The sequence below is a fragment of the Microchirus variegatus genome, assembly GCF_963457635.1.
Source record: "Microchirus variegatus genome assembly, chromosome: 1".
In the NCBI taxonomy this organism is placed as follows: Eukaryota; Metazoa; Chordata; class Actinopteri; order Pleuronectiformes; family Soleidae; genus Microchirus; species Microchirus variegatus.
Window position 1 is genome coordinate 442,664 of NC_139802.1, and position 27,393 is coordinate 470,056.

The 27,393-nt window shown below is 40.3% G+C and overlaps 3 protein-coding genes across 3 annotated transcripts; 2 read left to right on the forward strand and 1 right to left on the reverse strand.

Annotated features, from left to right (window-relative positions):
- Nucleotides 1-668: 668 nt before the first annotated feature.
- On the forward strand, nucleotides 669-6,687 carry m6pr (mannose-6-phosphate receptor (cation dependent)). Its single transcript, XM_083888792.1, has 7 exons — nucleotides 669-1,000; nucleotides 1,771-1,943; nucleotides 2,085-2,254; nucleotides 4,268-4,377; nucleotides 4,869-4,999; nucleotides 5,086-5,212; nucleotides 5,305-6,687. Exons 1-7 carry the CDS (start codon nucleotides 995-997, stop codon nucleotides 5,425-5,427), a joined length of 840 nt encoding a protein of 279 aa, XP_083744918.1. The 5' UTR covers nucleotides 669-994; the 3' UTR covers nucleotides 5,428-6,687.
- Nucleotides 6,688-8,074: 1,387 nt separating this feature from the next.
- On the forward strand, nucleotides 8,075-18,784 carry phc1 (polyhomeotic homolog 1). Its single transcript, XM_083888745.1, has 14 exons — nucleotides 8,075-8,185; nucleotides 10,280-10,407; nucleotides 10,520-10,630; nucleotides 10,726-10,791; nucleotides 10,891-11,034; nucleotides 11,119-11,277; nucleotides 13,058-13,804; nucleotides 15,303-15,438; nucleotides 15,534-15,712; nucleotides 15,832-15,895; nucleotides 15,990-16,077; nucleotides 16,904-17,075; nucleotides 17,552-17,789; nucleotides 17,883-18,784. Exons 2-14 carry the CDS (start codon nucleotides 10,285-10,287, stop codon nucleotides 18,032-18,034), a joined length of 2,379 nt encoding a protein of 792 aa, XP_083744871.1. The 5' UTR covers nucleotides 8,075-8,185; nucleotides 10,280-10,284; the 3' UTR covers nucleotides 18,035-18,784.
- A 787-nt stretch (nucleotides 18,785-19,571) lies between these two features.
- Nucleotides 19,572-26,050, reverse strand: styk1b (serine/threonine/tyrosine kinase 1b; the record flags this gene model as incomplete). Its single annotated transcript, XM_083888778.1, has 9 exons — nucleotides 19,572-19,764; nucleotides 19,849-19,945; nucleotides 21,053-21,093; nucleotides 21,188-21,396; nucleotides 21,793-21,867; nucleotides 21,954-22,135; nucleotides 23,806-24,138; nucleotides 25,653-25,823; nucleotides 26,011-26,050. The coding sequence occupies 9 exons, from the start codon at nucleotides 26,048-26,050 to the stop codon at nucleotides 19,572-19,574; spliced, it is 1,341 nt and encodes a 446-aa protein (XP_083744904.1).
- Nucleotides 26,051-27,393: the final 1,343 nt, after the last annotated feature.

The window sequence follows — 27,393 nt, forward strand, 5'->3', positions numbered from 1 at the left end:
GCCATATGTAAGAATGTGGCCAAAAACAGTTACTACATTCAAATTCAAAATACCGAGGTCTTTTAGGTTTCGTTTTCTGACGTAACTGGCAACCCGTGGTTGCTCGGCAGCTGAGACTCTACTGACTGCAATGATTGGTAGACGGCGGTAGGTGGCGCCACATGCCAAAACATGATTTCAAAACATAAACATGATTTGCAGTCTGCAAAATATATTTTTTAATGCAAATATTTTGTCTGTACTGTTGTTGTTGGTGAGTTCAGTTTGTTATATGAACATTATTCCTGAGTCTCTGTGACATATTAGGAGGATTTTATCATTTATTACATAATGCACCTTTAAGATACACCATACAATAAAGGAAATACAGTACTAAAAACGACGATAATAGATATATATAACTTTCAGGACATTGACAAAATTAACAGACTTTTTCCATCGATTTAACATCTTTGTCACAGTCACGTAATAAGTGGAACAAATCTCTTGTTCACTCAGCAGAGCTCTCATGTCTGTCAGCTGATCATGATGCGGAAGTACAGACTGTTGTTTTCTGGCTTCTTCCTGCATTGAACAGTCACGTGACACTCGGTGTGTACGTGTGTGGGTGCGTGCATGGATCCACGCGGGCGCGCGGCGCGCGCGCGGTCATGTGTGTTTAGTTTCACTTCCGCATTAGCCCGTAGCCCCGTTAGCTTCTTGGCTAACCAATTGTCACACGGGAAAAGTCCACGTTTATTATCCAGGACAGACAAACACGAGGCTAATGACGCGTGCGTGCAAACATTGTGACCACGTTCAGGTTTATTTAACGATGTCTCCATGACAACAGCGGACTCTTGTTGCGGATAAAGTCAAACAGGAAGCGGCGACTCCAGCGCGAGGAGACTCTGCATCAGCCGCTGTCTTCATCCTCAACTTGTGTCATCTGTCAGCTCGTCCGTGTAAAAACAACTAGTTTCTCCCACTCGTCCACAAAACAGAAGTAGAAGTGATGAAGGTAGGCACTGACTGACTGAGAGAAGACATTTTGCATGTACACATGCTCGATATCTAGTTTCACAACTTTAGCCATTTCAGTTACTTAGCTAGTTTATATTGCCCCTGATTTAAGCTAACGTTAGCTTTACTAACTGTACAATGTAAGTGTTTGCTTCCTTGTTTTATTCAGGAAACACTTAAACCATCCTTGAGTGCATCATTCCTCCATTGTGACGTATTGTTTTTACAGTGTTCGCCAGTATTTGAATTTTGTTGATGACCAAGTAGTAGTATTTGTAATTAATAAATAGAACAAATACTTCAAATGTCAAACAAGGAATAAATACGTTGGTAATAAAACACAAACACAATCACAATCATCAATAAAAAATAGGATTAAGAATCACAGGGCTAAAAGCAAATAGTCCCAAAGAGTTGTCGTGTATAAATGAATAAATAAATAAATAAATAAGTAGAGAAAACATTCAGGAAGTGCAAACGTTTCCCCACAGGTTCCATACGGTGAAGTGCTGATCCAGATACTGAAACTACAAGCTTCTGCCTTGAACCTTAACATACATCCCCAGGAAGTTCATGATTTTTTGAGTTATGCTACTGAAAGACAAACATTGTCAAAAACTATGATGATTCAGTCCTAAACCCTTAAAAAGCTCACTTTTGTGTCCACCTCGGGAAACTGCAGCAAAGACGATTTGCAATAAACATGTCAAAGCATTTCTTTCCAAACAAGGTGGTGTGATAACCTTCTTTTCTTTCATCATGCTCCAGGTGTTGGTCTGTCCCAGTAGAAGGCCCTTCCTGGTCTGGACCCTGACTCTTCAGCTGGTCCTGTATGGTTGTGTGGTGTTTGCCGCTGAGGGCATCAACAACTGCAAATTGCTCTATGACTCTAAGTCCGACTCGAAAATCCTCAAACAACTGGAGCCACTCATCAATAAGAGGTAAGAGCTGACTGAGTCGGTCAAAAACGAGCAACAATTCATTATGTCATTTAGAATTAACAGCATCATTCTGAATGATGGTCCTCTGCCATTTAGTGTTGACTGTGTCTTGTATGTGATTTTTCTCATGTATGTTGACAGCTTCACAGTGGAGAACACAACTAAAGGAGAGAGCTACACGTATGTGTTTCAGCTGTGTGGGGATGCAGGAGGTGTTCCAGGTGCTGGGGTTATTCAAGTGGACAGCAAGGGGAGTGAAAAGAAAACAACTGTGATTGGACTGTACAATTCAACAGAAGCCATTGGAGGAGGTTAGTCTGTGCAGGATATTTAACATTTGTCCTCCACATTTACAATGACTTTGTTTCGGGAGAAGATGTGAGACAGTGGTGGTTCCTGGTCTTTTATACATAAGTTACGTAAGTCTTACATCCGCTCTAAAATCAAAATCATGAGACAAATTCCAATTCCTTGCTTAATCCTCAATCTTAACCCTCAACCTCAAAGTTGCGCTCTCCCTCTAGTCCAAGTGCTGTCCTGATTCTCAGAAAAATTAAGTTGAGGGACAAGTTTAAGGGCTGTATCGCCCTCAATATAGAGATTTTCCGAGACCATCCTTGGGAGCAAGGGCTACCCAGAATGCATTGCGTGTTTTCACACAACAAAGATGGCCGGTGCGGACAAGCGATGGTTTGCTATGGTAACTGTCAGCTGAATATTTGTATGAGTATCATCTTATAACTAACTGACAACCTAATAACTTGACTGACAAACGGATCAGAATAAATAATCTTGACGTGAATGTGTTCTTCTTCTTCTTCTTCTTTTTTGGAGTTGACAGACTGGACGCAGCTTTGGCGTTATTCTGCCCCCTACAGTCTGAAGACGTATCTGCATTTAAGGGGTGTCCCATTTCTAAGTGACAAAATAACCCTCAACACTTGGTTTTGAGGGCCAGTTAAGATTAAGGGTTGAGATTGAGGGTTAAGATAGGAATTGGAATTAGCCCAAGGTGTGGAAAATGCAACAAAAAAAGTTTGTCCTCGGAGTATAATATAAAGAACAAGAATACTGTACATGAGGGCAGTAATCAAATGTAATGGATGCCAACTGCAGTCAAACACCACTAACGACATACAAGCACTCGTTGCACACAGTTGATCTATCTCTGCTGTCCTCGTGTAAGGAAACCACAGTTTATATATATACATATATATATATATATATATATATATATATATAAGTTGCAGTTTATTGCTGTAGGACATTTAAAACAACCCTGATCAAAGTGGTTTTCAAACATTATAAATTCAGAGGTACACAACAGTGATATTTCCTGTGTCCTGTTCTCGATTTTCCATGTTTACAAAAGCTTAGATGATGGATACTGTTGTCATGACAGTGCTGGCTGTTCATGCCTACCATAGTCATTGTAGTGTAATGAGACATTTTCCATTAGGTTTATTATTGCCATTAAAACACAGACAGGAAGGGTGATCTTACACAGCAGACCTGTGTTTTAATGCAGTTTTATTGTTATTTGTTGATGTAGATTGTAGGCAAACATGCCAGCTTTCCCTGTTCTGTTGGTAGCGGCGTGTTGCTTTGTTCCACCTGTGTGTGGGTCTGTGTAATATCACGCTTAGTGCCTGTGTGTTAATGGCAAATAATCTTGTGTTTAAACTGCCATTACAATTAAGTGAGAACTGTGCACCCTCCTCCTACCTGTGTGAGCAATTAACAGCACCAGGGCCTGTTTCAGAAAGCAGGTTCAACAAACTCTGAGGTAGAATCTTAACTCTAGGTTGACCAACTCTGAGCTGTGAAACTCAAAAAACGGACTCAGGGTGAGTTGAAGAAAACCTGTCAGTGAGCAGGTTAGCTTCATGGAGTATGTTGCCAGGGTAACTGACTCAGAGTTAAGCCGAGAAAGCAGAGTTTCCCTCATCTCCGGGTTAACTAACTCAGAGTTTTCACTAAACCTGCTTTCTGAAACGGGCCACAGGTGTCCCAATAATATTACTAAATATTTGTAAACAACATGTTACATGCCAATGGCTCCTACACTCATGCTGTCACATAAGAAAGAATATAAAAGAATAAAAAGAATAATAATAATAATAATAATAGAAACCTCCTTCATCTTTCTTCACCATTTTAGAAAGACCGTCAGATCAGATGACATTTGCAGGGTTTAATGGAATGCTAATTTGTGATTTTCAGCATAAAAAGCCTGTAGCAGACATTAAATATTGAAATATTAAAATGACTCCTGAAATGGGACCAGATGTTTAGTATTATATTTATCTCTTCTTTCTTCCCAGGTGACTGGGTGATGTTGATCTACAGAAATGGTGAGGCGTATAATGCTCACTGCTCCAAGGAGAAGAGGAAAGCATTCATTATGATCTCCTGCAACAGGAAGGCAGACATGGTAAAAGGATCCAAATAATAATGCACTTTGTGTATAAAACACCTTTCAAAACACAGTTACAAAGTGAGAGAAATAGAGAAAAACAAGCTATAAAGACACAAAAAAACAAGCAAGTAACAAGAAAAACCACCTTAAAGAAGTTCAGTTAAATAACCCAAAGGCTGTAAAAGTCAGCAACAATCGTGAAGGGCAGCCAGAATAGCAGTCATATGGTCCTATTTCTCAGTCTACGGCAATATTCTGGATAGGTTTTAGCTGATTGAGGGATTGTTGTTTGCTGAAACCAGTCCAGTAAATTACAGTAATCAAATGTGGAGTTCAGGAATGCATGAATAATGCTTTCTAGGTTGTGTTTGGAGATATTTCTGAGCGGGTGGAAACAGGGCGATGAGTTTTTGATTACAAAACAACTGCATGCCACATATTTCATGTTTCCTTGCCTCTCCGTTTCCTTCTTTAACTGTGTTGGCTTTCTTTTATCCTCCTGCCAGGGCCATCTGGAAGTGCTTCTGGAGGAGAGGGAGAGGTTACAAGACTGTTTTTACCTCTTTAAAGTGGAGTCGAGTGCCGTGTGCCCAGCTCTCCCGTCCAACCTCAGCACAGGCTCCATAATACTCATCATGTGTGTAAACGTAGTAAACAGAAAACATCGTTAACGCTGGAATGTAAAATACTAGATCAGTCACCATACTCTCTCTTTTCTCACAGTGGGATTTGTCTTCTGGCTGTTTACCTGATTGGAGGTTTCCTGTATCAGCGGCTGATTGTTGGAGCCAAAGGGATGGAGCAATTCCCTAATATCAACTTCTGGGTGGAAGTGGGCAACCTGTCAGCAGTAAGCCTGAGCCGTCTGAACAACAACAACCTGTCAGTAAACGTTGAGTTTTGTGTGGACTTTCATTTTAAATCTTAAACTCTGCTTCACAGGACGGCTGCGACTTTGTGTGTCGCTCACGGAATCGTGAGGATTCCCCGGCTTACAGAGGAGTTCCCACAGAGGCTTTGGAGGAAGAGCCAGAAGAGAGAGACGACCATTTACTACCAATGTGAACTCAATATGTCAGAAATGGGACAGAATTTTTCACAGTGTGACACAATTTACTCTTTTGCAGGTTAGATGAAATTGCTGCTGTACACGTCTGTTTTGTTTTGTTTTGTTTTGTTGTTGTGCTGGTTCAGGTCAGAGCAACTCCAGTCACATCAGAGGGTTGTTACTCACGGGTCCGACAGACTTGTCTTTACATTTGATATCAGACAAATGAGCAATTCATAGAAGTCTGCAAAGTGACAATAAAGCGTGACTCTTCCTACATGGAAGTCCGTCCCAAATGGGAAATGTTAAGAAGTTGGATTTGTGTGTGATCTAAACCTAATGACATATTGCTCTTTTTTTCTGCTTGGCTAATTATTGTTTTTGTTGACATGTGCGTGCAGGTTTCAGCAGGCTTTTCTTCCATGGGTCTTTAATGTACACTGACAGTCACAGGCTATGAAACACACACACATGCTTTGCCAGTATAATATGGCTTTAATTGAAATGATGAGAATGTAAGAGCTTAAATACTGTGACTGTGCTTTCAGCGTTTGTTACACAAGTAGAAACCACTGGGGAAAAAAACATATAAAAAAATGTAGATTTTAATTTCTATTTTTATAGGGGGAAGCTTAGGCTGATATCTAATAACTGCTTACTGTCACTTTCTGAAATGTGCGTTGTGTGAAGGTTATGAATGAACTCCCTTTAATTTCTTTCAGAGAGATGAACAATGTTCTGGACGTCCTGTGTCCTCCACGTTTAATACACTCAGTCCAGTGAAGGACAATTAGAGGTCATTCGCCCTGCAATTCATAATTTAAGATTCTATGAAGGCAGTATATGTACTTGTATTTTTATCATCTAATATTGAAAAATACCAATGACAAAAGTACATAATAATGTAGTGTGTAAACTGAGCTGATGTGCTTACCTAATGAGAGGTACACAAACATAGTCTGAAGACACCTAAAAGTCTTCTGGTGTCAATATATTATGTTTTATTGACATAATAATAAGGAATTGATATTTATATACGCAAATCTGATGTAATTATTGGCGTAAAGCAGACCTTTTCCTTTTTTTTAAGCTTTGAGCACTTTGCGTTTATCCGTTTGCTTTTTTAAATTGTTTTTCTTTTAATGTTGATGTTTTCTTTGCTTATTTTAGTGAAATATTCTGAGTTACAATCTGGTGGGAACGCTCACAGCTGCGGTTCTTGTGAACTGAACAGCCTTTAGATTCCTATAATAGCTTGTTTGGTTCAAGGATGACTTCTACACACACACACACACGTTTGTTTTGGATTGCATTAAAAAAACACGGTAAGAAACCGGCCTCTGATTTATTATGTCCATTGTCGTAATGAAGTCAGAACACAAATTTTATTGAATTATTATTATCATTATTATATATGTTGCACCTTTCATATATAAAACGCAGCACAACATGCTTAATAGGACAACATTTAAGACATTAAATTACATAAGAAAGGAAGGTGTGGATAAATAGATTGGAATATTGTAAGGAGGTTCTCAGGATCAGTCAAATACTGTATCACCGAGATCTAAAGTATGAAATACTGTTTATTAATTCAATGTTTGCCAGTCGGGAGAAAAATATAACATAAATGTGGGCACGGGCAGATTCAAGAATCCTGAGGAATCAAAGAGACAAAATATTTGTAATGGAATCCAACAAGAAGGGAAATGTAGACCTGACTTTCAAGGTCAAATGAGAAAATCCTGGCGTGTGAACGGATGATGTAATGCAGCAGTGGTGGACAGTGAGGAAAACGGAAGACATTTGCATACATTCAAATCAAAGTGGGGGAGGGCAGAAAAAGGGGAGACAGCTGGCAATTTGAATAGTATACTTTAAAACATCCCATAATCACTATAACGAGACAGTAGAACATGCTCTGTGTGAATAGAAAACAGTATGAAGAAGAGAGAGTAGAGGATTCAAACAGAGACAGGGATGAAAGGTGTGATCTAGAAGGATAAGCATGTGTATGTTTACATTTTCTAACCCTAACCCTAACCTAAGACTGTAATGGATGAGTTAATCCAGAGGGGGGCAGTAGTGCAACAGGATAAATGGCAACTGCTGTAAAATACCAAAAAAGTAGAAGAGGAAAAACCTAATAAAAGTGTAACCGTGTAGTTTGTTATGTGTTTATTATTACTATTTTAAGTATGGAATTTATGTTGTCACCATTAATATATATATATTTTTTAATTATATTACATGTTATTGTTTTATTATGTGTTTAAGTTGTATTGTTCATTTTATTAATTATGTTATTTAGTCTATAATGTTTTATTATCACTTTAGTCTTTTGTTTTCTTAGTGTAACGTAATGTTGGTTCCGCGTCCTCTTGTTGTGGTGGGGAACCAGGTAAAGGAACGGACCGGAAAGAGAGAGTCCCGCAAAACCCACGCTCCTGGCGCTACCTGTCAAGAAGTCGGGATTACAAAAGTAATTGAAGAATTGATTCCAATTGGAAGTTTATCATTTTAGTGTCCAGTTGAATATTATATTTTATTGTTCGGGGGTTTAGATAACTCTGGTCAATACTCCAACATACTAGGGGGCGGTAATGAGCCTTAACGCAGGGTGTTGTTGTTGTTGAAGGAAAGGACGAAACAGAAGAGAAGAGGCGGAGTTATGTTGGAGGCAAAAGATTGAGACACTTTCGTCGTTTGCAGCAAACAAAGACCAAACCGTTAATTAAATTACATTTGGTTGTTGATAGAGACAGTTACATCAAGGTAAGGAGATTACTTTCACCTTACTCGTCAATAATTTGTGATTTCTTGTCGGGCTGGGAGCCACGTAGCTGCTACCTTTTTTGTGTACTAGCACTGCTAGTTTGTTAGCCCATCTAACTAACATTGTATTTTCCAACCAATAAACGCCAGTAATAGCAACGTTTTAAATGCTCTCCACTTTTTCTTTCAGACATTATTTAGCACTTTTTTGTGCAAACAAGTGTTGCGTTTTAGGCTTGTGTTCAATTATAGATAAGTAGTCAACGTGTGTTGTAGTTAGCCTCAGCAGTTTAGCTTCTGTCTTACTTGGTGTTTTTGAGCGTTGCTCCGTGTTCTTTCTCTGATATTCATCCATCACGTTGACAGCTGGTCGGTTAAAGAAAACACCACAGCGCTTCTCTTTGCTACGATCAAACTGTGACGGTGGTAACATCTGCGAAGCTCATCTCTGTGCAGGGATGGAGCTGACTGTGATTTATGGGCCCCTCAATACTAATACCTGTCATCTCTGTTTATAAATAAGTAATCATCGTTTTAGAAACGTTGAAGGGAGTACAGCAACAGTGGGGCCTTTGAGGTTTCTATTTAGTGCCAAAGACGCAAACATAAAAACTTTAACATCTCTGAGTCTGTATTTGCATTTTATTTTTTATTTTTTAATTATCTTAGATCAAAGCTATTCAACTTAAGGCCCAGGGGCCAGATTAGGCCCTTCAAGCAATTTGGACCGGCCCGCGGCCCATTAACCCATATATAATGAATGTATTATTAAAAAGCAAATAAAACCATAGCTTCACCTATTTCTGGCACTTTATGACACTTCGTGTCCCTTTTTGGCAAATACTAGTACAGCTATAATTGTAGGCAGTCTATGTATGTACCAGAATATTTTGCACTATGAGCCACCTGTAGCAGTTGTACCTGAATATTATTGGTACTGTTACTTATATTTCTACAAAAATAGCCTATTGTGACCATTGCACCTTAATGCTGTTTATATTGTTACCTCTAATTTTGTAAGAGCCAGATGTGACTGTTATACCCAAATGTTGTTGGTACTGTAACTGTAACCTTTTTGCACTATACGCAAATTGTATTGTACTTGAATGTTGGTTGTTTTGTTACTTAACTTTTTAGCGCAAAACTAGCAGCTATTTCAATAAATAAGTGCTTAATATTTGAACATTTTTATATCTATTTGTATTGGTTGACTGTACATGCAACACAAAGTAGTAGTACAGGGGTTGACCGGCCCACTGGCTGGACAGCCTTCCGAAAAGCTGGCCCTCCGGAAATTTTAGTTGAATAGCCCTGTATTAGATGTTTAGTATATGGGCCCAGTGAGGGTTACATGTTACCAAACTAAAAGTCATGCTGAGATACTACAAGATAGAAGATTGTTCACCAGATATAAATTGCAAGCTTAAAGGTGCCATATGTAAGAATCTGGCCAAAAACAGACTTAACTGGCAACCCTTGGTTGCTCGGCAGCTGAGACTCTACTGACTGCAATGATTGGTAGACGGTGGTAGGTGGCGCCACATGCCAAAACATGATTTCAAAACATAAACATGATTTGCAGTCTGCAAAATATTTTTTTTTAATGCAAATATTTTGTCTGTACTGTTGTTGTTGGTGAGTTCAGTTTGTTATATGAACATTATTCCTGAGTCTGAGACATATTAAGAGGATTTTATGATTTATTACATAATGCACCTTTAAGTGATCATGGTGAAAGTGCCATCCAGAGTAGCCTAGGCAGACACTGTATGTAATGCATCATTTCCATATTCAACAACATAATGTTATAGTGTTAAGAAAGTAAAAACTGAACATCTTAATGCCCTCTCAAAACATTTTCTCTAACTATAAACACAAATAACACTGACTGCCTGGATGATTAAAATAAATAATCAAACATTTGCTATGCGACCCTCCGGTGGGGGATAAAGCGGTAGATAATGGATGGATGGATCACAATGACGCTTAACTTTTAATATATTGTGCAGCTGTTGTACACAGACATATTTATTAGACATTATTTATGTTTAGAGCACAAGTGTTTATCTCACAATTGCTTTTGGTTTTGTGCAGCAAACATGGACGGAGGTGAAGACCAAAACATAAGCACCACCACCACCAATGGAAATCCGCAGACGAGTGGGAACTCCCGCACACCCCAGATAGCCCACATGTCACTGTATGAGCGACAGGCTGTACAGGTGAGAGTTTAAATATTACATACATGTGAAAACTATTGTATTACGTGTTTAATTTACAATACCAATTTTCTCTGCTGGATCCATATTAAAACTCCAATGTGTCTATTTTCAGGCTCTTCAAGCGCTACAAAGACAGCCAAATGCTGCTCAGTACTTCCAGCAACTCATGCTGCAGCAGCAGATTAATAGCGCCCAACTTCATAACTTGGCCGCAGTACAGCAGGTAACTATAGCAAAACCAGAAAAACACAGGCATTAAAGTACATACGGTCAGCAGAAGCATTACACTCATCCATTTAATTTCTCTATTAAAACCAGGCCACCCTGGCAGCGAGCCGCCAGTCCAATACCCCAAACAACAACATGTCCCAGGCGACTACCACTGTAAGTTTTCATTTCTGTTACGTTATTAATGACTGGTTTATAAATGTTATATGCATTTTTGATTAAAAAAAAACATAATCAATTTCCTTTTACTCACAGGTCAATCTTAGCACTACGTCTGCAGTTGGGACAGTAACTAATACCCGTCCCCATGGCCCTGTCACCTCTGCAACAACTCCAGCGCTCAATCAGTCAGTGTTGCTTGGTGGAAACTCAGCAGGACAGGGACAGATGTATCTTAGGGTGAGTTCAAAATTATGAAAAAACAAATGGTCCTATTACTAATTTCTGTGTCCCTGATGAATTAACTTTTATTTCCTTACATAGGTCAACCGCTCTCTCAGGGCTCCCCTTGCTTCTCAGCTCATCTTTATGCCTGGTGGTACAGCAACAGCTACTGTAACGACTGTGGCCCAGACACAACCTCAGCAGCAACAGCAACAGCATGATGTTGCTCCGACCAATGCCCAGTCTGACAATGACCAGGTTTGAACACATCACATATCTGTAATATAAAATATAAGGTATTTAAAGTCATCATAGTTGAACATGTCAGAACAAAGCGGGAGCGATCATTACAGCTATTCCCATTAAGCGATCATGCCCATTCTATCCAGTCACCAATGAAAACTGACAAATAACAAAATATATGCATCATTTAACTTACCAGGTAGGGGAGCAAGGGCTAGTTCTTAGTCATTTTGGAGCCCTTTTGTTGCTAGAGCTCTTCAACACAGAGATGCCAGAACAATATGACCCTTGCTCTGGTTCTTTCCATGTCTGAAGTATTTTTAGACAAAGAATGAGCTTTCTTTGGAAGTAAATTGAAAATTCAAACTACTACTTTTTTTTTTCTATTAATTGCTTTCAAGCAGTTCATTACTCACTCTGTCATGAAGTGGAACTTGGGAACACCAATGTCGTTTTGGCAGGAAGCCACATTGTTCAAATCCATAGACATACATAACCGGTACACCAGGCGATATGTAAGGTCACTGGCTCTTCACTGGCTCTATTCATAACAAATAAAGATGGTGCATTGTTGTTGTGCCCCAGGACAACAAAAGACAATATCAGGCGGAGCATTTTACTGCAACACCAAAGAACCCAAGAGATTGGAAAGGTGGATAACCTTTGGTTGATGCCATACAGTGCACTCAAGCAAACTTGGAGGAACAGATCACTGGGATTCCTCAAGCTATGGGTTCCGCTTTTTTAGTGATCACTACATATCGGGTACTTAATTCAGTGCTAATTATCTTGTTGGCTGGGACTTAACATTGTGCTCGCTTCAGCGCAATCAAAGCTTCAAGGGAGACTACTGCAGAGACGATTGTCATGAGGTTCTGTGTTTTAGTCTTAGAATTCTCATGGCCATTTTAATGTTGTTTTGAAGGCTGAAACTGCACTCTGTGGTGTCGAGGTCGGAGATGATGCCCAAATGCTTTGAGGGGAATAATTTTTTTGATGTATGTGGTTTTCTCCACAATTTACTCTGGGGAGAATGATTGCACCTCTAAGTGTGTGACTGTGATGTCTCACAACTTGCCGCTGTTGTGCCAAGGTAATTATCCACCGGCACGGTCACATTTAGTTGTACAGGATCACGGCTTCCGGCGCCACTGTTTACAAGTGGTTACTGACGGTGTTGTGTGTGAATTATTCAAGGTACGGTGGGTACGGTAGATCAACCTCTGTGTTCAATCTGTCGACATAACAGACAGCCTTCAGATATTTCCGTCGTGGTAGAAAAATATCTGTCAGTTGACGTGACCCCTGGTCTTGATCACCATGGATCTAAAGTGAGCAGTGAAGTCTGATGGCTTGAAACTGGCACATAGTGTTGTTGGGTTGTGCAGAATCTTTTCCTGGCACCATGGCCGTGTAAATAAACCGAATGACATGGCATCTGGAGCTCCATGAGGTCATCCTGACTTCTACGCTTTCAGAAAACTTTATTTTTTTAATATGAGGGAGTGCTTAAATGGGCTGAACATGACAAACGTTCCCATTTGAAAGCAACAAGGTCTTGGTTTACTGTTGTCTTTAAATGCAACAACACACATATCAGGGTCACTCTCTGCTCAAGACATCAGCACTGATCTATATATTCACATAATATTTGTCACGCTTAGTGTTGCATATTAGACCTCTTACAGTTTTTTCTCTTTTTCTGTGTAAAAATATGACTGGATAATTGAAATAGTCATTGCACTAGTCATTTGTCCTGTTATCTTTCTTAAATACGTATTTCTTTATGTTCCAGGTGCAGAATCTGGCTCTACACTGTGCTTCCACTCCCAGAGCAGTTGCTGTCAAATCCGAGCACCCAGAGCGGAAAGATGGTTCCAGTTTTCCTCTTGGTCAGCAGCAGCAAAATTTCTCCCAGACGGCTCAGCAGCAGCAAGTACAACCACAACAGCAACAACAAATGGTCAAACCCAGTTTTACTCAGCAGTCCTCCACCAACACTTTAACTGTTAAAACTGGAAACCAGGCCATGACTGTCACCCCTGCTGCTTCTGTAGCTCCCTCCTCCACCTCCTCTGCAGCACTCCCTCTCTCCCAGCTACTCCTGTCCTCCTCTGCTGCCCCTGTGATCTTGGTGCCAACTTCAAATGTTCCTACCTCCACTCAGGGCTACCCCATTGGCTCAGTGACCCAAAAAGCCAACATGAACACACAGACTCTGGTGGTGCAGCCTCTTCAACAGGCCAGCACTACTGCAGACAAAGGGCCCGTGCCTATCCAGCCCAAGATGGCTCATGGCCACCGTTTACCCGTGCAGTTACCGCCTAGACACCCACCCCCCATTCTCCCAGCACCACCTAGCAACAACCAGGCTACCATTGGAGGACACAACCCTCCTCACATCCCCGTGCAGCTTGTGGGAGCCAGGCAGGGCTTAGCTGGAAATGTTCAGGCTGTGGCCCTGGCACAGGCTCGGGGCACCATGACTCAGGAAAGCTCAGCTGCTGGGATTGTTATCACAGCGTCTAACAACAATGTCATGGTAAGATGCCTTGACAGTAACGCAGTATTGGTTTAGCCATGTTCATGCTACGACTGGGTCGATTTGCTTTTGTCTTAATTTGATTTGAATTTTGCTGTCCCTCCTTATAACAAAATAAATGCAAATCGGGCCCAGAAAAAGTAGGGTTTATTAGTAAGGTAGGGTTTATTTAACCTCTTCTTCGCGGTTGCCCCCGGACCCGGGGGTACCTAAGAAATCTCAAATGGCACAGATGGTGCCAAACTGTGCCAAAAGAGAGAACGCCCAGACATCTCTTTACTAAAACCTTTGTAATTTCACTCTGCTTCATTTCAGCAGCATCAGACTTTGCACAGCTCATGTCCACCTGTTGTTACATGACCTCCATGTGTTTTTAAGCTCCTACTGCATATTTTAAAGGCGATATTTGCTTTACAATGCAATATTTTTTTAGGCGAGAGAAAAAACATCCTTCAGTTATGCTGTGTTCCAAGTGCATTTACTCTGACACAGTGGCATCTACAGTAAAACTTACACCTCTGGTGGAATCTCACAAGTGTTATCTTTATTTTGATTCCAAGATCTTGAAGCGCTTGTAACTGCAGAGATTTACTCTGTTTAGTTTGGGCATGTCATTTTAGAGCAGGGACTCCAAAAAGAGGGTCAGGGAAGAAGAGGTTAAGCTTTGGTTTGTTTAGCTACTCTGTGTTCACTGATCTAGAGCAGTAAGAATATGAAAACGCTTGATTGCTGAACCAAAATGAAAAATGCCTCTCAAAACAAATCTGAGCCCTTGAAATAACATGCTTCAAATGAAACACAAAAATGTCTTGTCAAAACCTTGGGTTGTGGATAACACTGATAAACAAAATGTCTCTACTTTTTTGAGATAAATTGGAATTTGATACTTTAAGCTGTAAATGAGCAGGAAACCCTATGATCACCCTAATACAGAAGTCACAGAAGTCACAGCTAATTGTAGTGTATTGGCTTGTGATCAGCAGTTGCTAAGTGTGAAATATTCAAAGACACAATCCGCAGAAAGTTGCCGAAGCCTGCTGAATGTCACAGACCCATGTCATCATTTCTAGCATGCTGGAGATTTGATCGGAGTTCTGAGATCTGACCAGTCAAGCCACCCCTACCAATTTAGACCAGGACAGGGTGAAGGTGGCTGAAACTGAAAAGGAAAATGACACCGGTTCATACGAGAGAAGAAGAGGGCATTGGATGAAAAATAGAAAATGTCATTTAAAAGTGACATAGCTCACATAAAACACTGTGTCTTTTTCTTTTTTCTGCTTTCACGATGAGACCTGCTAGTATGGGCTCCTAGTAAAAGATTATTAACCATTGCCACTCACTCTTGTGTGTGTGTGTAACTCCCATTGTAACGCACATTACTGTGTGAGATGCACAGTGATCACACGACTCTGCTACCTATGTGGTGATGAGTTGGCTTTGAGTCTTCAATCACATTTCTAATAATTTCTCCTCTCTTCTTCCCACTTACAATCAGACAAAGCCTGTTGTTGGCTCTTTGAAGAGGAAATCTGACTGCGACGTACCAAGTGACATGGTGACAGAATCATCAGAGTCTACAACAGTGAAAGACTCTGCACCTCCGTTATCACCTGCTCCTACAAAGGACTCGGGTACGTCAATTTGTCTCTGGAATTATTCGCGTACATTATTAGTTGTAATTGTTGAATCTTGTCATTATAAACCAGTTCCTTCTCTGTGTCTGTAGCTCCTCCTGTCACCGCTGCATTTTCATCTCCTCCCACCCTGTCCTTACCTGCACCACTGCCAAGAGTCGGGCATGGGGACAAAGACAGAGCTCCTGTTCCTCAGGCAGTCGTCAAACCTCAAGTTCTCACTCACCTCATAGAAGGCTTTGTTATCCAGGAGGGAGCTGAACCTTTCCCTGTAAGGACACCCTGCCATGAAAAAGCACATTTAATCATAGCTTGAATGTCACCAGTTTTCCACTTTCTTATTTTTCTGTGAAAGAAAGTTAATTGTCAGGCTTATATTTGATGTAACAGGTTGTCGGACTCCTCAAAGACCGAGATTTTGCTCTGGTTGGCCGCTCAGAAAACGGACCTCCATGTAAGTGGTGGAATGGATTTAAGAATGACACCATAAAGATGCTTGTGCTTTCCATATTTACTATGAGTAATCATATCCTTTTCTTTTTCTCAAGTGTTAAAGTGTGAATACTGCGGAAGCCTCGCACCAGCCACTCAGTTCAGAGGCTCCAAGAGGTTCTGTTCAAATACATGTGCTAAGAGGTAGGATTTCCACCAACATCCACTAAGAGTCACTAAGTTAGGGTTTGGTGTCCAAATGATATATATATATATATATATATATATATACACACATATATGTGTGTGTGTGTGTGTGAGATAAACATACATATTTACATATATAATGTGATTAATTAAAAATGGCTCTGAGAGTGTCAAAATAAACAAATGATTATGTAACAGCTCAGAAGTGCTTTAATATGTCATTTACAATTAATAGGGTGATGTGTGATGGCAGGTGACTAATACTGATCGCTAATATTTACACTGGCTATTGAAGTTAGCAGGTCAAACAGAGAGAGAGAGAAAAGTTCTGTGTTTATTTCTTTAACATTTCTCCTCGTCTCGTCCCTTAAAGTAAACACAGTAGAGTTTTGTTGATGGAGATGCAGAAGAATTATCTCTTGGGTTTAATTTTCCCATTTTATTAACGGTTTGTGGAAACCAAGGGTCGAGGACTTTTATTGACTTTGTTGACCAGGTGTTGTTGTTTTTCTTTGGGACCAATTTGCTTGATGTGTGGCCTCACATCGTTTTATCATGTTTCCCTCCTCTATAAACTTTATTAAAATTAATAATAAGTCAATAAAAACGTAACAAACTTGTACTCATAGACAGATGTGTCGGGCAGACAACCTTTAAGTGTTAGATTTGTTTTTTTTGTTTTTTTGAGGCCCACAACAAAGGCTATTTTAAGTTACCTGGATATATACATATATTATCTTAGAGCCCTCTTTCACAAAAGAGTGGCTCATTGATACTGATGCATAATGATGCTACCTCTTAAACTCTGCCCCTGGATCTGCAGGTATAATGTGAGCTGCAGCCAACACTTCAAGACGAGCAGGGGGAGAAGCGGTGCAGGAATGACGCCACCTCAGTCGTCTTCTGAGAGCGCCTCAAAGCGCAGAGGGCCCTCGCGCAGGAATAGTTCCAATATCGCCAGCAATAAAATGTCCAGCAGACATCTACCTGTCAAGGTAAGACAGTCACACTGGTGTTACCTTTGATACGGTGCCGTGATTTATCATCGATATTACTCTCCTAATGAAGAGGACTATGAAACCTGGAGCTGAGACCATTAACTGCTCAGGAGAATGTTTACTGATGGTATAAATCAAAAGTAGAAGCTAATAATAGCCTTTATAAGCCACATACAACTGTCATTACCTTGTGTATTTGAATATCTGCTGAACAATGAATTAACATTTTATGGAAATCGCAATACTGAAATTAAATATCATTTTAGATGAATTATTATTGCACATCTTATTCTACATCTTTGTTCCTCACAGAGCTTCACAAATGTCACACATTAATTATTTTGAATATGTTTTTTGCATGAAATGAGAATAATGATGTAAAAATGACCATTCAAATCATATCGCGATCGCATTCCCTGTCAAAATAATTGCAATTAGATATTTATCCCTAATATGTGCACTTTTGGGTGCAGTGTCACTCTGAGTCCAGTCGCTCTGAGGACATGTCCAGTGATGAAGAGGAAGAAGAGGATGATTCTCCTTCACTTTCCCCGAGCTCTTCACACTCCTGCTCCAGAGCGGAGCACAGCGCTCCTCAGTCTGACAGCTCGGCTCCTGGGAGCCTCCCACTAGAGGGCGCCAACTTCCTCTCAGCAACTCCAGCTCAGTGGAGCGTTGAAGAGGTCTACAGATTCATCTCCTCACTTCAAGGTTAGTATTCAGCGATGAGAGATAAAAAACAAAAGCCTAATTAGCTGCTCTCTCTCTTTGTACTGACTGTGTCATCTTGTCTTCTCTGTTCAGGCTGTGAAGAGCTGGCTGCTCACTTCCTGTCGCAGGAAATAGACGGACAGGCTCTCCTGCTCCTGCGAGAGGACCATCTCATCTCCACCATGAATATCAAGCTGGGTCCTGCTCTCAAGATCTGCGCCTCCATCAACAGTCTGCGTGAGTGAACGCAGTCGGGTGAATAAGAGGAACAGGTAATCTAGTTAAAAACCTAAGACTGAGATCTCCAGAGACAGTGAGGGTGGGGTTTATAAACGACATAACAACGGTGCTCTCTCCTTTGTGAGGTGACATCAGGTTGGACAGTTTACATTCTGAACAGTGAATGTGTTAAAGATAAATAAACAAACCATCACAGGCCGCTTTATTAGGTACACAGTTCTGTATACCTTTGTTGTAATGACTGGTTATTTGAGTTACTGTTGCCTTTTTTACATCTTCTTCCGTCTGTCCGTTCTCTGACCTCTGGCATCAACACGGCTTTTTTTGCCTGAGTGCATTGAGTTGCTGCCATTTGATTGGCTATCAGACGTTTGTGTTCACAAGAAGTCGGACAGGTGTACGTAATAAAGTGGCCGGTGAGTGTATGCATACACGTGTGAGTGGTGATCCTGGAAAGGTGTTTGTCAGTTGTTCCTGTCGCTGTGTAGAAACCTTGTGTATGTATGGTCACTGCCTTCTCTGCAGTCACTAATTGCCTTTTGGGCAAAAATAACGTTGCCTTCTTGCTGTGTTTCAAACAGTGCTTTAACTTTAGTCATTTGAATTGCGATGTCAGCAAACACATCTTCATTTCAATGTGTAAGTCTTTTTCGTAGTTGTTTGTGTTTTTGTAACATAGATGTTCAACACAGGCTCCAATCACACCAAGCAAAGGACACTCAAAAAAGGCCTTGAATTTTAATTAGTTCATTTTTACCAGCCATTAAAAGTTTAGTTTTATATCTTTTCCATTTTATACTACAATCAAAATTATTTTTTCATGGATATGATCTAGTTTTAGTAGCTTTAATCAATCTAACTACCTGAGAATAGGTATTTCCTCACAGTTTACTCTGTCCTCAGGGCTAAGTGGAAGTTCTCTGTGTACATGTATGCAATAATAATACCAATAAAAAAAAAAACTGTTACTGGAAGTGGTAATTCGTGTTTTTACAACTCATTGATGACAGACATTGGAGAAGGAAAAGATAATTGCAATGGTTTATTCCAATGTAAATACCTATAGAGAAAACATGGAAGTGTAAAAATAGATTATAAATATATTACAAAATCCTTTTCAATACACACTGGCACCAGGTTGTAAACGTTTGTAAACTGTCATATATTAACAGAGTCCACTACAAGTCCAGAATGTAGCAGCTGTACGTGCGTCAAGTTTACGGATCTTAAAAAGTCTACGACTACAAATGAACGTGGTGTATTTTCCCAACAAATGACCTCATGTAAATGACAACAAATGCTTCCCAAATGTAAATCAATTATTTACCATATGTTTTGTTAATTATTAAACATAAACATTTATCATCTTTGAACCTTGAATAAAGTAGAAGTAGAAGAATACACAACAAAATAAAGGCACATCGGTGTCAAACGCACTTGTAAACGGACACATATTGCACACTGTGTCATCAAAGTGCACCACTGGGGCATTTGAGGGTAGTGCAAATCTTTTAAAATGTGTTTTCCTGTTACAGGCAGTGATCAGAAAACTGTGTAGTTGTTGGCTTCCCCATATCCTGCCTCCTGCAGGTAGTGCTCGATGTTCACTGTTCCAGGCACCTTGAGGACTTTGTCAGAGGCAACTTTCTCTCCCGACGCCAGTTTCTTGCTCACGTCAGCCAGTGAAGGTCGATCCTGATCCTTCCATTGGCAGCAGCTTTTAATGATGGAGTGGCTGAGGAAAAAAAGAAGGAATGATGATGATGGTAGAAGATCTGTGTCTGAGCCACATGTTTTATCCTCTTTGTTAGATACTTACAGTGTGTTTGAGCAGTTGGAAGGTTTTTTCAGACTTTTTCCTCTTTGATGAAATTGTAGAAGTTCAGTAACGGGGATTTCCGAAAATGGAGCGTCACCTGGAGGATAAATGGAAAATATACTTTTACATTACAGCAGCAACAAAAAAAACAACTCTCTTTAGATGGTTAATAATTTCTGGTTTTGGCCAGTCCAGAAAATTCAATTGCCCAATATATCGAGTAAAGTAAAATTCTATTAAAACCCATTGGTATATATAGTATAATTAAATGCTCTGTTTTTATTTTAAATGTAAATACTTCTTATATGACTGACTAATAATGCAACCAGAGTTACTATATTAGGGGGTATGGGAGTGTATGGGACTCTCATAATATTGTTCTATTAGAGACTGATTAATCAATAATTAGGATCACTCATTAGTTCAATGTTTGTTCAATTTGTTCTCCGTAACTTGATAAATGTTTCTAAGTGCACTAAAGCTATTTTTTTATTCAAATTTTTATTTGGCAAGAGTTTAGTTTTTCATGACCTGTTCCATATTTAATGTTTAGTTCATTTTTTTAGCCACTGCAGCAGACACAAGATTAAAGTTATGTCTAATAACTGTTGATGATAAGGTAAGGAATTTTTATTCATCATTTCTTATTACTAAACTGTTCTATTCGGATTAAAGGTGCATTATGTAATAAATCTAAAGCAACTGGCCATAAAATCCTCCTAATATGTCACAGAGACTCAGGAATAATGTTCATATAACAAACTGAACTCACCAACAACAACAGTACAGACTAAATATTTGCATTAAATAAAGCATTTTGCAGACTGCAAATCATGTTTATGTTTTGAAATCATGTTTTCACATGCGGCGCCACCTATTGCGTCTACCAATCATTGCAGTCAGTAGAGTCTCAGCTGCCGAGCAACCACGGGTTGCCAGTTGCGTCAGAAAAGGAAACCTAAAAGACCTCTGTATTTTGAATTTGAATGTAGTAACTGTTTTTGGCCACATTCTTACATATGGCACCTTTAACTGTTAAAAAAAACTATCCAAAAAATCTTATCAAAACAAAAACATGGCACCATGTATTGTCTATTGGATGCACTAATTTCTAAAGATTGCTATCGGCCACAGAAAAGCCCATATCAGTCCACCTTCTAGAATACAATGTTTAAATACAGTAAGAAGTTGAAGAAGAACGTACCCAGTGTTGCCATCTCATACAGTAAGATGCCAAACGACCAGCTAGAAAGACACAAACACAGGCGAGTAGTGATTAGTCTTCTTATGAAACAGACATAGACGTCGTCTTCTACACAAAGACGTGAAGTGAACTCACATGTCACTGCTGTTGCTGGCAGGTTTCCTGGCTAAAACCTCTGGTGCCTGCCACTTCTTCATGGTGAGTTCCTCTCTGTGAGTGGTTCCCTGGTTCTTCCTGGTGTAGACTCCGTGCAGACCCCAGAGCTTGGCCGTGTACTCCTTGCTGACCAGAACGCTGCGGGCGCGAATGTTTCCATGGAGAAGATCTTTGCTGTGAAGGAACTCCTGATGACACAAGGCGCGGAAAAATCCCAAGGTCATTTTTACATCTCTCACCAATGCTGATATAAAGTAAGAGTGTAAACAAAGTTGGGACAGTATGTGATTTTGTTGTGTTGTGATAAAACAGGTAAGTTGATCATGAGAAAGTTCCATTTCTAAGTAATTAAGAATGAGTGAGATTCTTTGAAAATGATGTCTAGCTCACCAACATACAGACAGTAACATTCATTCATTTGTTTTCACTATCTATAAGATTTAGGGAAGGGAGAGTACGTCATGTGCACGTTTGACAGTTTGATCATTTCCATACAGGTGCATCTGGTCAACAGATCATACCGGTTAATTTGAAAGTCAAACAATTGGCTTTCAAACGTCCGTGTTTGTTATTAGCATACTCACCAGTGCTGAGGCCACCTGTTTGGCCATTGTAAATATTCTTCTCTCAGTCATTTCACACGGAGCGTCCACATTTTCCTAAAAATCAGAAATAAAATAAGTTATTCTTCAGGTGTGTTTGTGTCATTTATGTCCGATGTGAAATACACCACTCATTTTCCTACCTGTCTGCATTTCCACAGGCAGCTGAGCAGGTCTCTGTTCTCCAGCTCCTCCACCACGGTGACCAGAGGAGCTCGTAGGGAGACCACGCCGAGAAGCTCCGGCAGGAAAGGATGAGGGCCGAGCTGAGCCAGGAAGGACGCAAAACCCAAGAAGTTGTGTCTCTCTTCGGCATCAGCGGTGTCTGCAGAGTGAGGAGGAGGTGAGCGTGAGCGGTGACGGTGCAACGCTGCAGCTACAGGTGTCTGATGACATCATTAAAGCTGCAATATACTGGCTTCACTGATAACGATGGTGCATGGCACTCTAATGCTGCTTTTCCTCTGTACCACAGGTGTCAAACTGCCGGCCCGCGGGCCACATGCGGCCCCCTAATCGCTTACATACGGTCCCCCCACGTAATATCATGTTATAAAGAAAACATGGCCCACGACCTCACCGTCTTTTAAACACAGTGTTTAGCTGAGACACAGCTGTTAGCGAGGTGACACAATAATATATGTTTGTTAGCAATGTTAGCAAAGGTTTGACCAAGGCAACCCATTCGCCCCGATACAGGAAGTCCGCTTTAACTTAGGCATAAATTGAGTTCCACCAAATTTCCCGAAACCTGGTGTGAAGACCATGGCCTCAACTCAACAGGAAGTCGGCCTTTTTGAATTTTTGCCGTCCATTTTTGCGATTTTTGAATCTATGTACGTTTCTACAAATCTACTTAGGAGCAATGTTAGCAAAGTTGACAAAAGGTTTTGCGGATTCAAAACGGCATGACCATGAAAAACCTTGGCGAATTTCGACCATTCGACCAGTGCCCTGTAACTTCCGCATAAATTGAGTTCCACCAAATTTCCTGAAACTTGGCGGGAAGACCATGGCCTCAACTCAACAGGAAGTCGGCCTTTTTGAATTTTGGCATCCATTTTGGCAATTTGCACACTACTTAAATGTAGTGGAAAAGCGACATTACTGTGTTTGTTTTGGCAGGTTGCACCACCCACTGGTAACCACCCAATACTGCAGCTAGGAGCATGGGGATGCCTGTAGAGTGAAAAGAGTCGCTAAACCCTAACCCAACCCTAAAAGGCCTCACTACCTCTCTCAAAAATGTCTCGACCAGAGAAAAAGAAACGCCTTTAGTGAAAATGGGTTAGTTGTTAAGATATAGATGTTTGGAAACTCAGAGGAAGTTATGTACTGGTGTGGATTCTTTCTACTGGAACACAGAAAAACAGAGAACTTCAGCCAAGGTAAGCCAGCTCTCTCTCTCTCTCTCTCTCTCTCTCTGTGTTTGTATGGACTGTTATTGTCACACTGTCATCTCCTCTCATCATGTGAAAATGATTTGATGCTCTAAAGCAGGTCAGGAACAATCTCCACCTGACACTTGCATCTCGTTATTTCAAAACATATGACAACCATAACTATGTTAAAGGTGCCATATGTTAGAATGTGGCCAAAAACGGTTACTACATTCAATAATATCGAGGTCTTTTAGGTTTCGTTTTCTGACGTAACTGGCAACCCGTGGTTGCTCGTCAGCTGAGACTCTACTGACTGCAATGATTGGTAGACGGCGGTAGGTGGCACCACATGTCAAAACATGATTTCAAAACATAAACATGATTTGCAGTCTGCGAAATATTTTTTTTAATGCAAATATTTAGTCTGTACTGTTGTTGTTGGTGAGTTCAGATTGTTATATGAACATTATTCCTGAGTCTCTGTGACATATTAGGAGGATTTTATGGCCAGTTGCTTTAGATTTATTACATAAATTAAATGCCTGAGGTCGCTGTATCACATTTAAGAACTCTTTAGAACAAACTTAGTAAAATCTCAGTTCAGTCATCTCACCGTTCAGAACCCGGAGAACCACGTTCCTGTTCTCCATGCGGGCCCTGTACAGAGACACAGAGGAGTCTGTGCGCAGGCTGAAGGCAGCAGGCAGAGGACTGACCAGGTTGAAGGACTCAGGAACCCTCTGGCGGGGCAACTCTCTGGGCTGGGCAACGGGAGTGAAACTGGCCTTAAAGGGCTGCGGTGAAGGTTCAGGCGTGAGAGACGATGACCTCATAGACATGGAGAGGCTCTTTGAGGTGTAGGTGGTCGGGGGGTTGAAGGTGGAGTAGGAGTTGGACATGTCCAAAGCGATGCTTTCATGCTCCAAGACATTGATACCTGGTGGAGCTGTGAGGACAGAAATGACATTTTTATTTTGGATAATTACATGTTTAACCCTAGAACACCAAAGCTGTAGCAAATACATGTATGTGATTTTCATGGAAATTAATTAAAGTTTTCATCTTCAATTTTTTGTTCCCAAATTCCTAATTTCCCAGTAGTTGTTATATGGTCCACTGATGATGCTTTTCTTTCATTTTGTTAGACATGGTGTTTTATTGGGTGTATTTATTATCTCGGGTAAAAATAACCCGGCGTCAGAGGTGGAAAAAGTACAATACTAAAATATTGTACTAAAAAGTACCAATACTTTGATGAAATATTACTCAAGTAGAAGTAAAAAGTAGCTCATTTGAAATGTACTTTAAGTAAAAGTTACTTACTCTGCGTGGGGTGTGAGGGTAGTAGAAATATGACAAGGGTCAGAAATCCAAAACTATTTTGGAGCTCACACAGGATATTACGTCACTTTTGTCGCGCGCCCTCTATGTTCACACGTCAGTGCTGGTGATAATCACATCATCATTGTCTGGTTCTGGTGTATATTTTCCCCCTGTAGGTCTTCATTGTGCTGAATTTCAATTTTTACTCAGTAACGGATAGGATTTATAAAGTAACTAAGTACAATACTTGAGTCAATACGAACTCAAGTAAAATACAAAATCCTGATTTTAAATTGTACTTAAAAAATACAAAATACACACAAAAAAAAATTAAATACAGTAACTTTGTAAATGTATTTCGTTACTTTCCACCTCTGCCCGGCGTTAGTGATGGTGTTTTGAATTTGAGCGATTGTGTTCTCGGATTAATATTATGTAAGAATAGATGAGCAGATTTATTCTTTGTTTGTTAAAAGCCTGACAGAAAACAATATTGATCCCATGGAATAAATGACAAATACTGTGGATACTATGGATATTCATGTAACTTTATCAGAACATGTTGCTAATTTGAACCGTTGTCAAATAAGTATAGCTGTGTTTTCATTTTAGGAGTCAAACTATCGAGTACATCCATCCATCATCTACCGCTTTATCCTCCACCAGGGGGTCACAGGGGGTGTTGTGTCTATCTCAGCCGGGCGATAGGTAGAGTACACCCTGGACAGTTCACCAGTCCATCACAGGGTCACATATAGAGACAAACAACCATTCACTCACACTCTCACACCTAAGGTCAATTTAGAGTCACCAATTCACCTAATCCCCATATAGCATTTTTTTGGACTGTGGGAGGAAGCCGGAGAACCCGGAAAAAACCCACGCACACACGGGGAGAACATGCAAACTCCTTGCAGAAAGACCCTTGTTCTGAAGTTGTTCCAAACGGGGCTCAAACCCAGGAATTTTGGTCTTCTTTCTGCAAAGGCAAGAGTGCTAACCACTACAACGACTGTGGGCCGTTTCAAATACAATTTTTTCTTTTTTCCTTTTTAAAATTGCATTAGAATGTAAAATAATAATACATGTCTTTGTCTTACAAAGAATCAAAGAAGCATGTCTGTCCCAGTGACTTACCATCTATGCCGTGCAGTATTCTCCTGGTGGTCGACTTAGACGACTGTGGACGGATCCGGTCGACTTTCTCCGGACAGAAGCGCAACAACAAAATGAAGACCAGAGTGATGAGGAAGCTGGCCAGCAGCATGACGGGCACAATGATCACCTCCTGCTCGTAAACACGAATCTCTGCCAACAGGAACACAGACGCAAGGACATGGCAGTGTGTGTCATGACTGAGCAACAAGTCAGTGATCTCTAAGTAAGCAGAGCAGACTTTGTTTGTGCAGCGTGTGTCACTGTGTTTGTTCATCTCTCTAATGTCAGGACTTCACAGAATCTTTAAGGTACACGTGTGTGAGATGATAAAACTTACCACAGATGGTGTCTCCGTGGTCACAGAGTGAGACTGACATTCTGGAAAGGCGTGACAAAAACATCAGATTAATTATAGTTGCAGGTATTTCTTATTTCTAATGCGCTCTTCTGTCCACACCCCTGTATGTTTGCAGTTACGGCTTCAGTTTCAGGATGTTCTGTAACAAACAGGCGAGTCGTATGTGTAGAAAAATAAGCGAACATGAATAAAACAACAGATTAAGTCACAGTGGGAATCCTGAACCGATGAAGTATCTGTGCAGAGTAACATGATTCTCTCAGGGTAACCAGTATGACATGGTGTCTGTGCACGTGAAACTCTAACCAGGGCCAGAAACTATTGTTGGATGTGCCACAGGTGGTGCCCACGCAGGTGGTGCCCACGCAGGTGAACGCCCCTCCTGCAAGACACTAATGTTCTGATTTCTTTTTCCACTTCCACTATATTTTCATTTTTTTTGTGTGTCCCACAGCATCAATAGTGCAGTAATGCCCTAAAATGGCCTCTTATCGTGTCTGTGTCAAAGTAAATACATTGTGGAGTATTTCTCACTGTTTTTGTGTAAAACAATCAGTAAAGTTAAGCGTAACACGATCACAGAGTGTGTTTTTTTAAAAACGTGAAATGTGTTTTTTAACCTTTTAACCTTCTGCCTTGTCTCTTGGTGTGGTAACCTCTCAGTAGGAAACTGAAGTCGTCTGTCCTGTATTATTCATACAGACAGCGAGATTGTTGGAATATAGCAGCCAAATTTGGGACAGACGTTTTAGCAAGGACTGTTCTTCTCCCATCAGGTCAGAGGTCAATGTTAAAGGTGCATTATGTAATAAATGATAAAATCCTCCTATATGTCACAGAGACTCAGGAATAATGTTCATATAACAAACTGAACTCACCAACAACAACAGTACAGACAAAATATTTGCATTAAAAAAAATATTTTGCAGACTGCAAATCATGTTTATGTTTTGAAATCATGTTTTGGCATGTGGCGCCACCTACCACCGTCTACCAATCATTGCAGTCAGTGGAGTCTCAGCTGCCGAGCAACCACGGGTTGCCAGTTACGTCAGCAAAACAAAACCTTAAAGACCTCTGTATTTTGAATTTGAATGTAGTAACAGTTTTTGGCCACATTCTTACATATGGCACCTTTAATGTTCCAAATGCAATTAATGCACTTATTCAATCTGCCAAATCCTCTGTTACTCCTTTAGCAGCACTGTGTCGTTTTGCTTATTTGTTTATTTATTTATTTATTTATTAGGGACAATTGAAATTCAAGGAATTCTTATTATTATTATTATTATTCCACGAGTTCAAACTCAAATTTGACCTCCTAAACGTGCGTGAAAACGGACGAAAATTTCCACGCACATC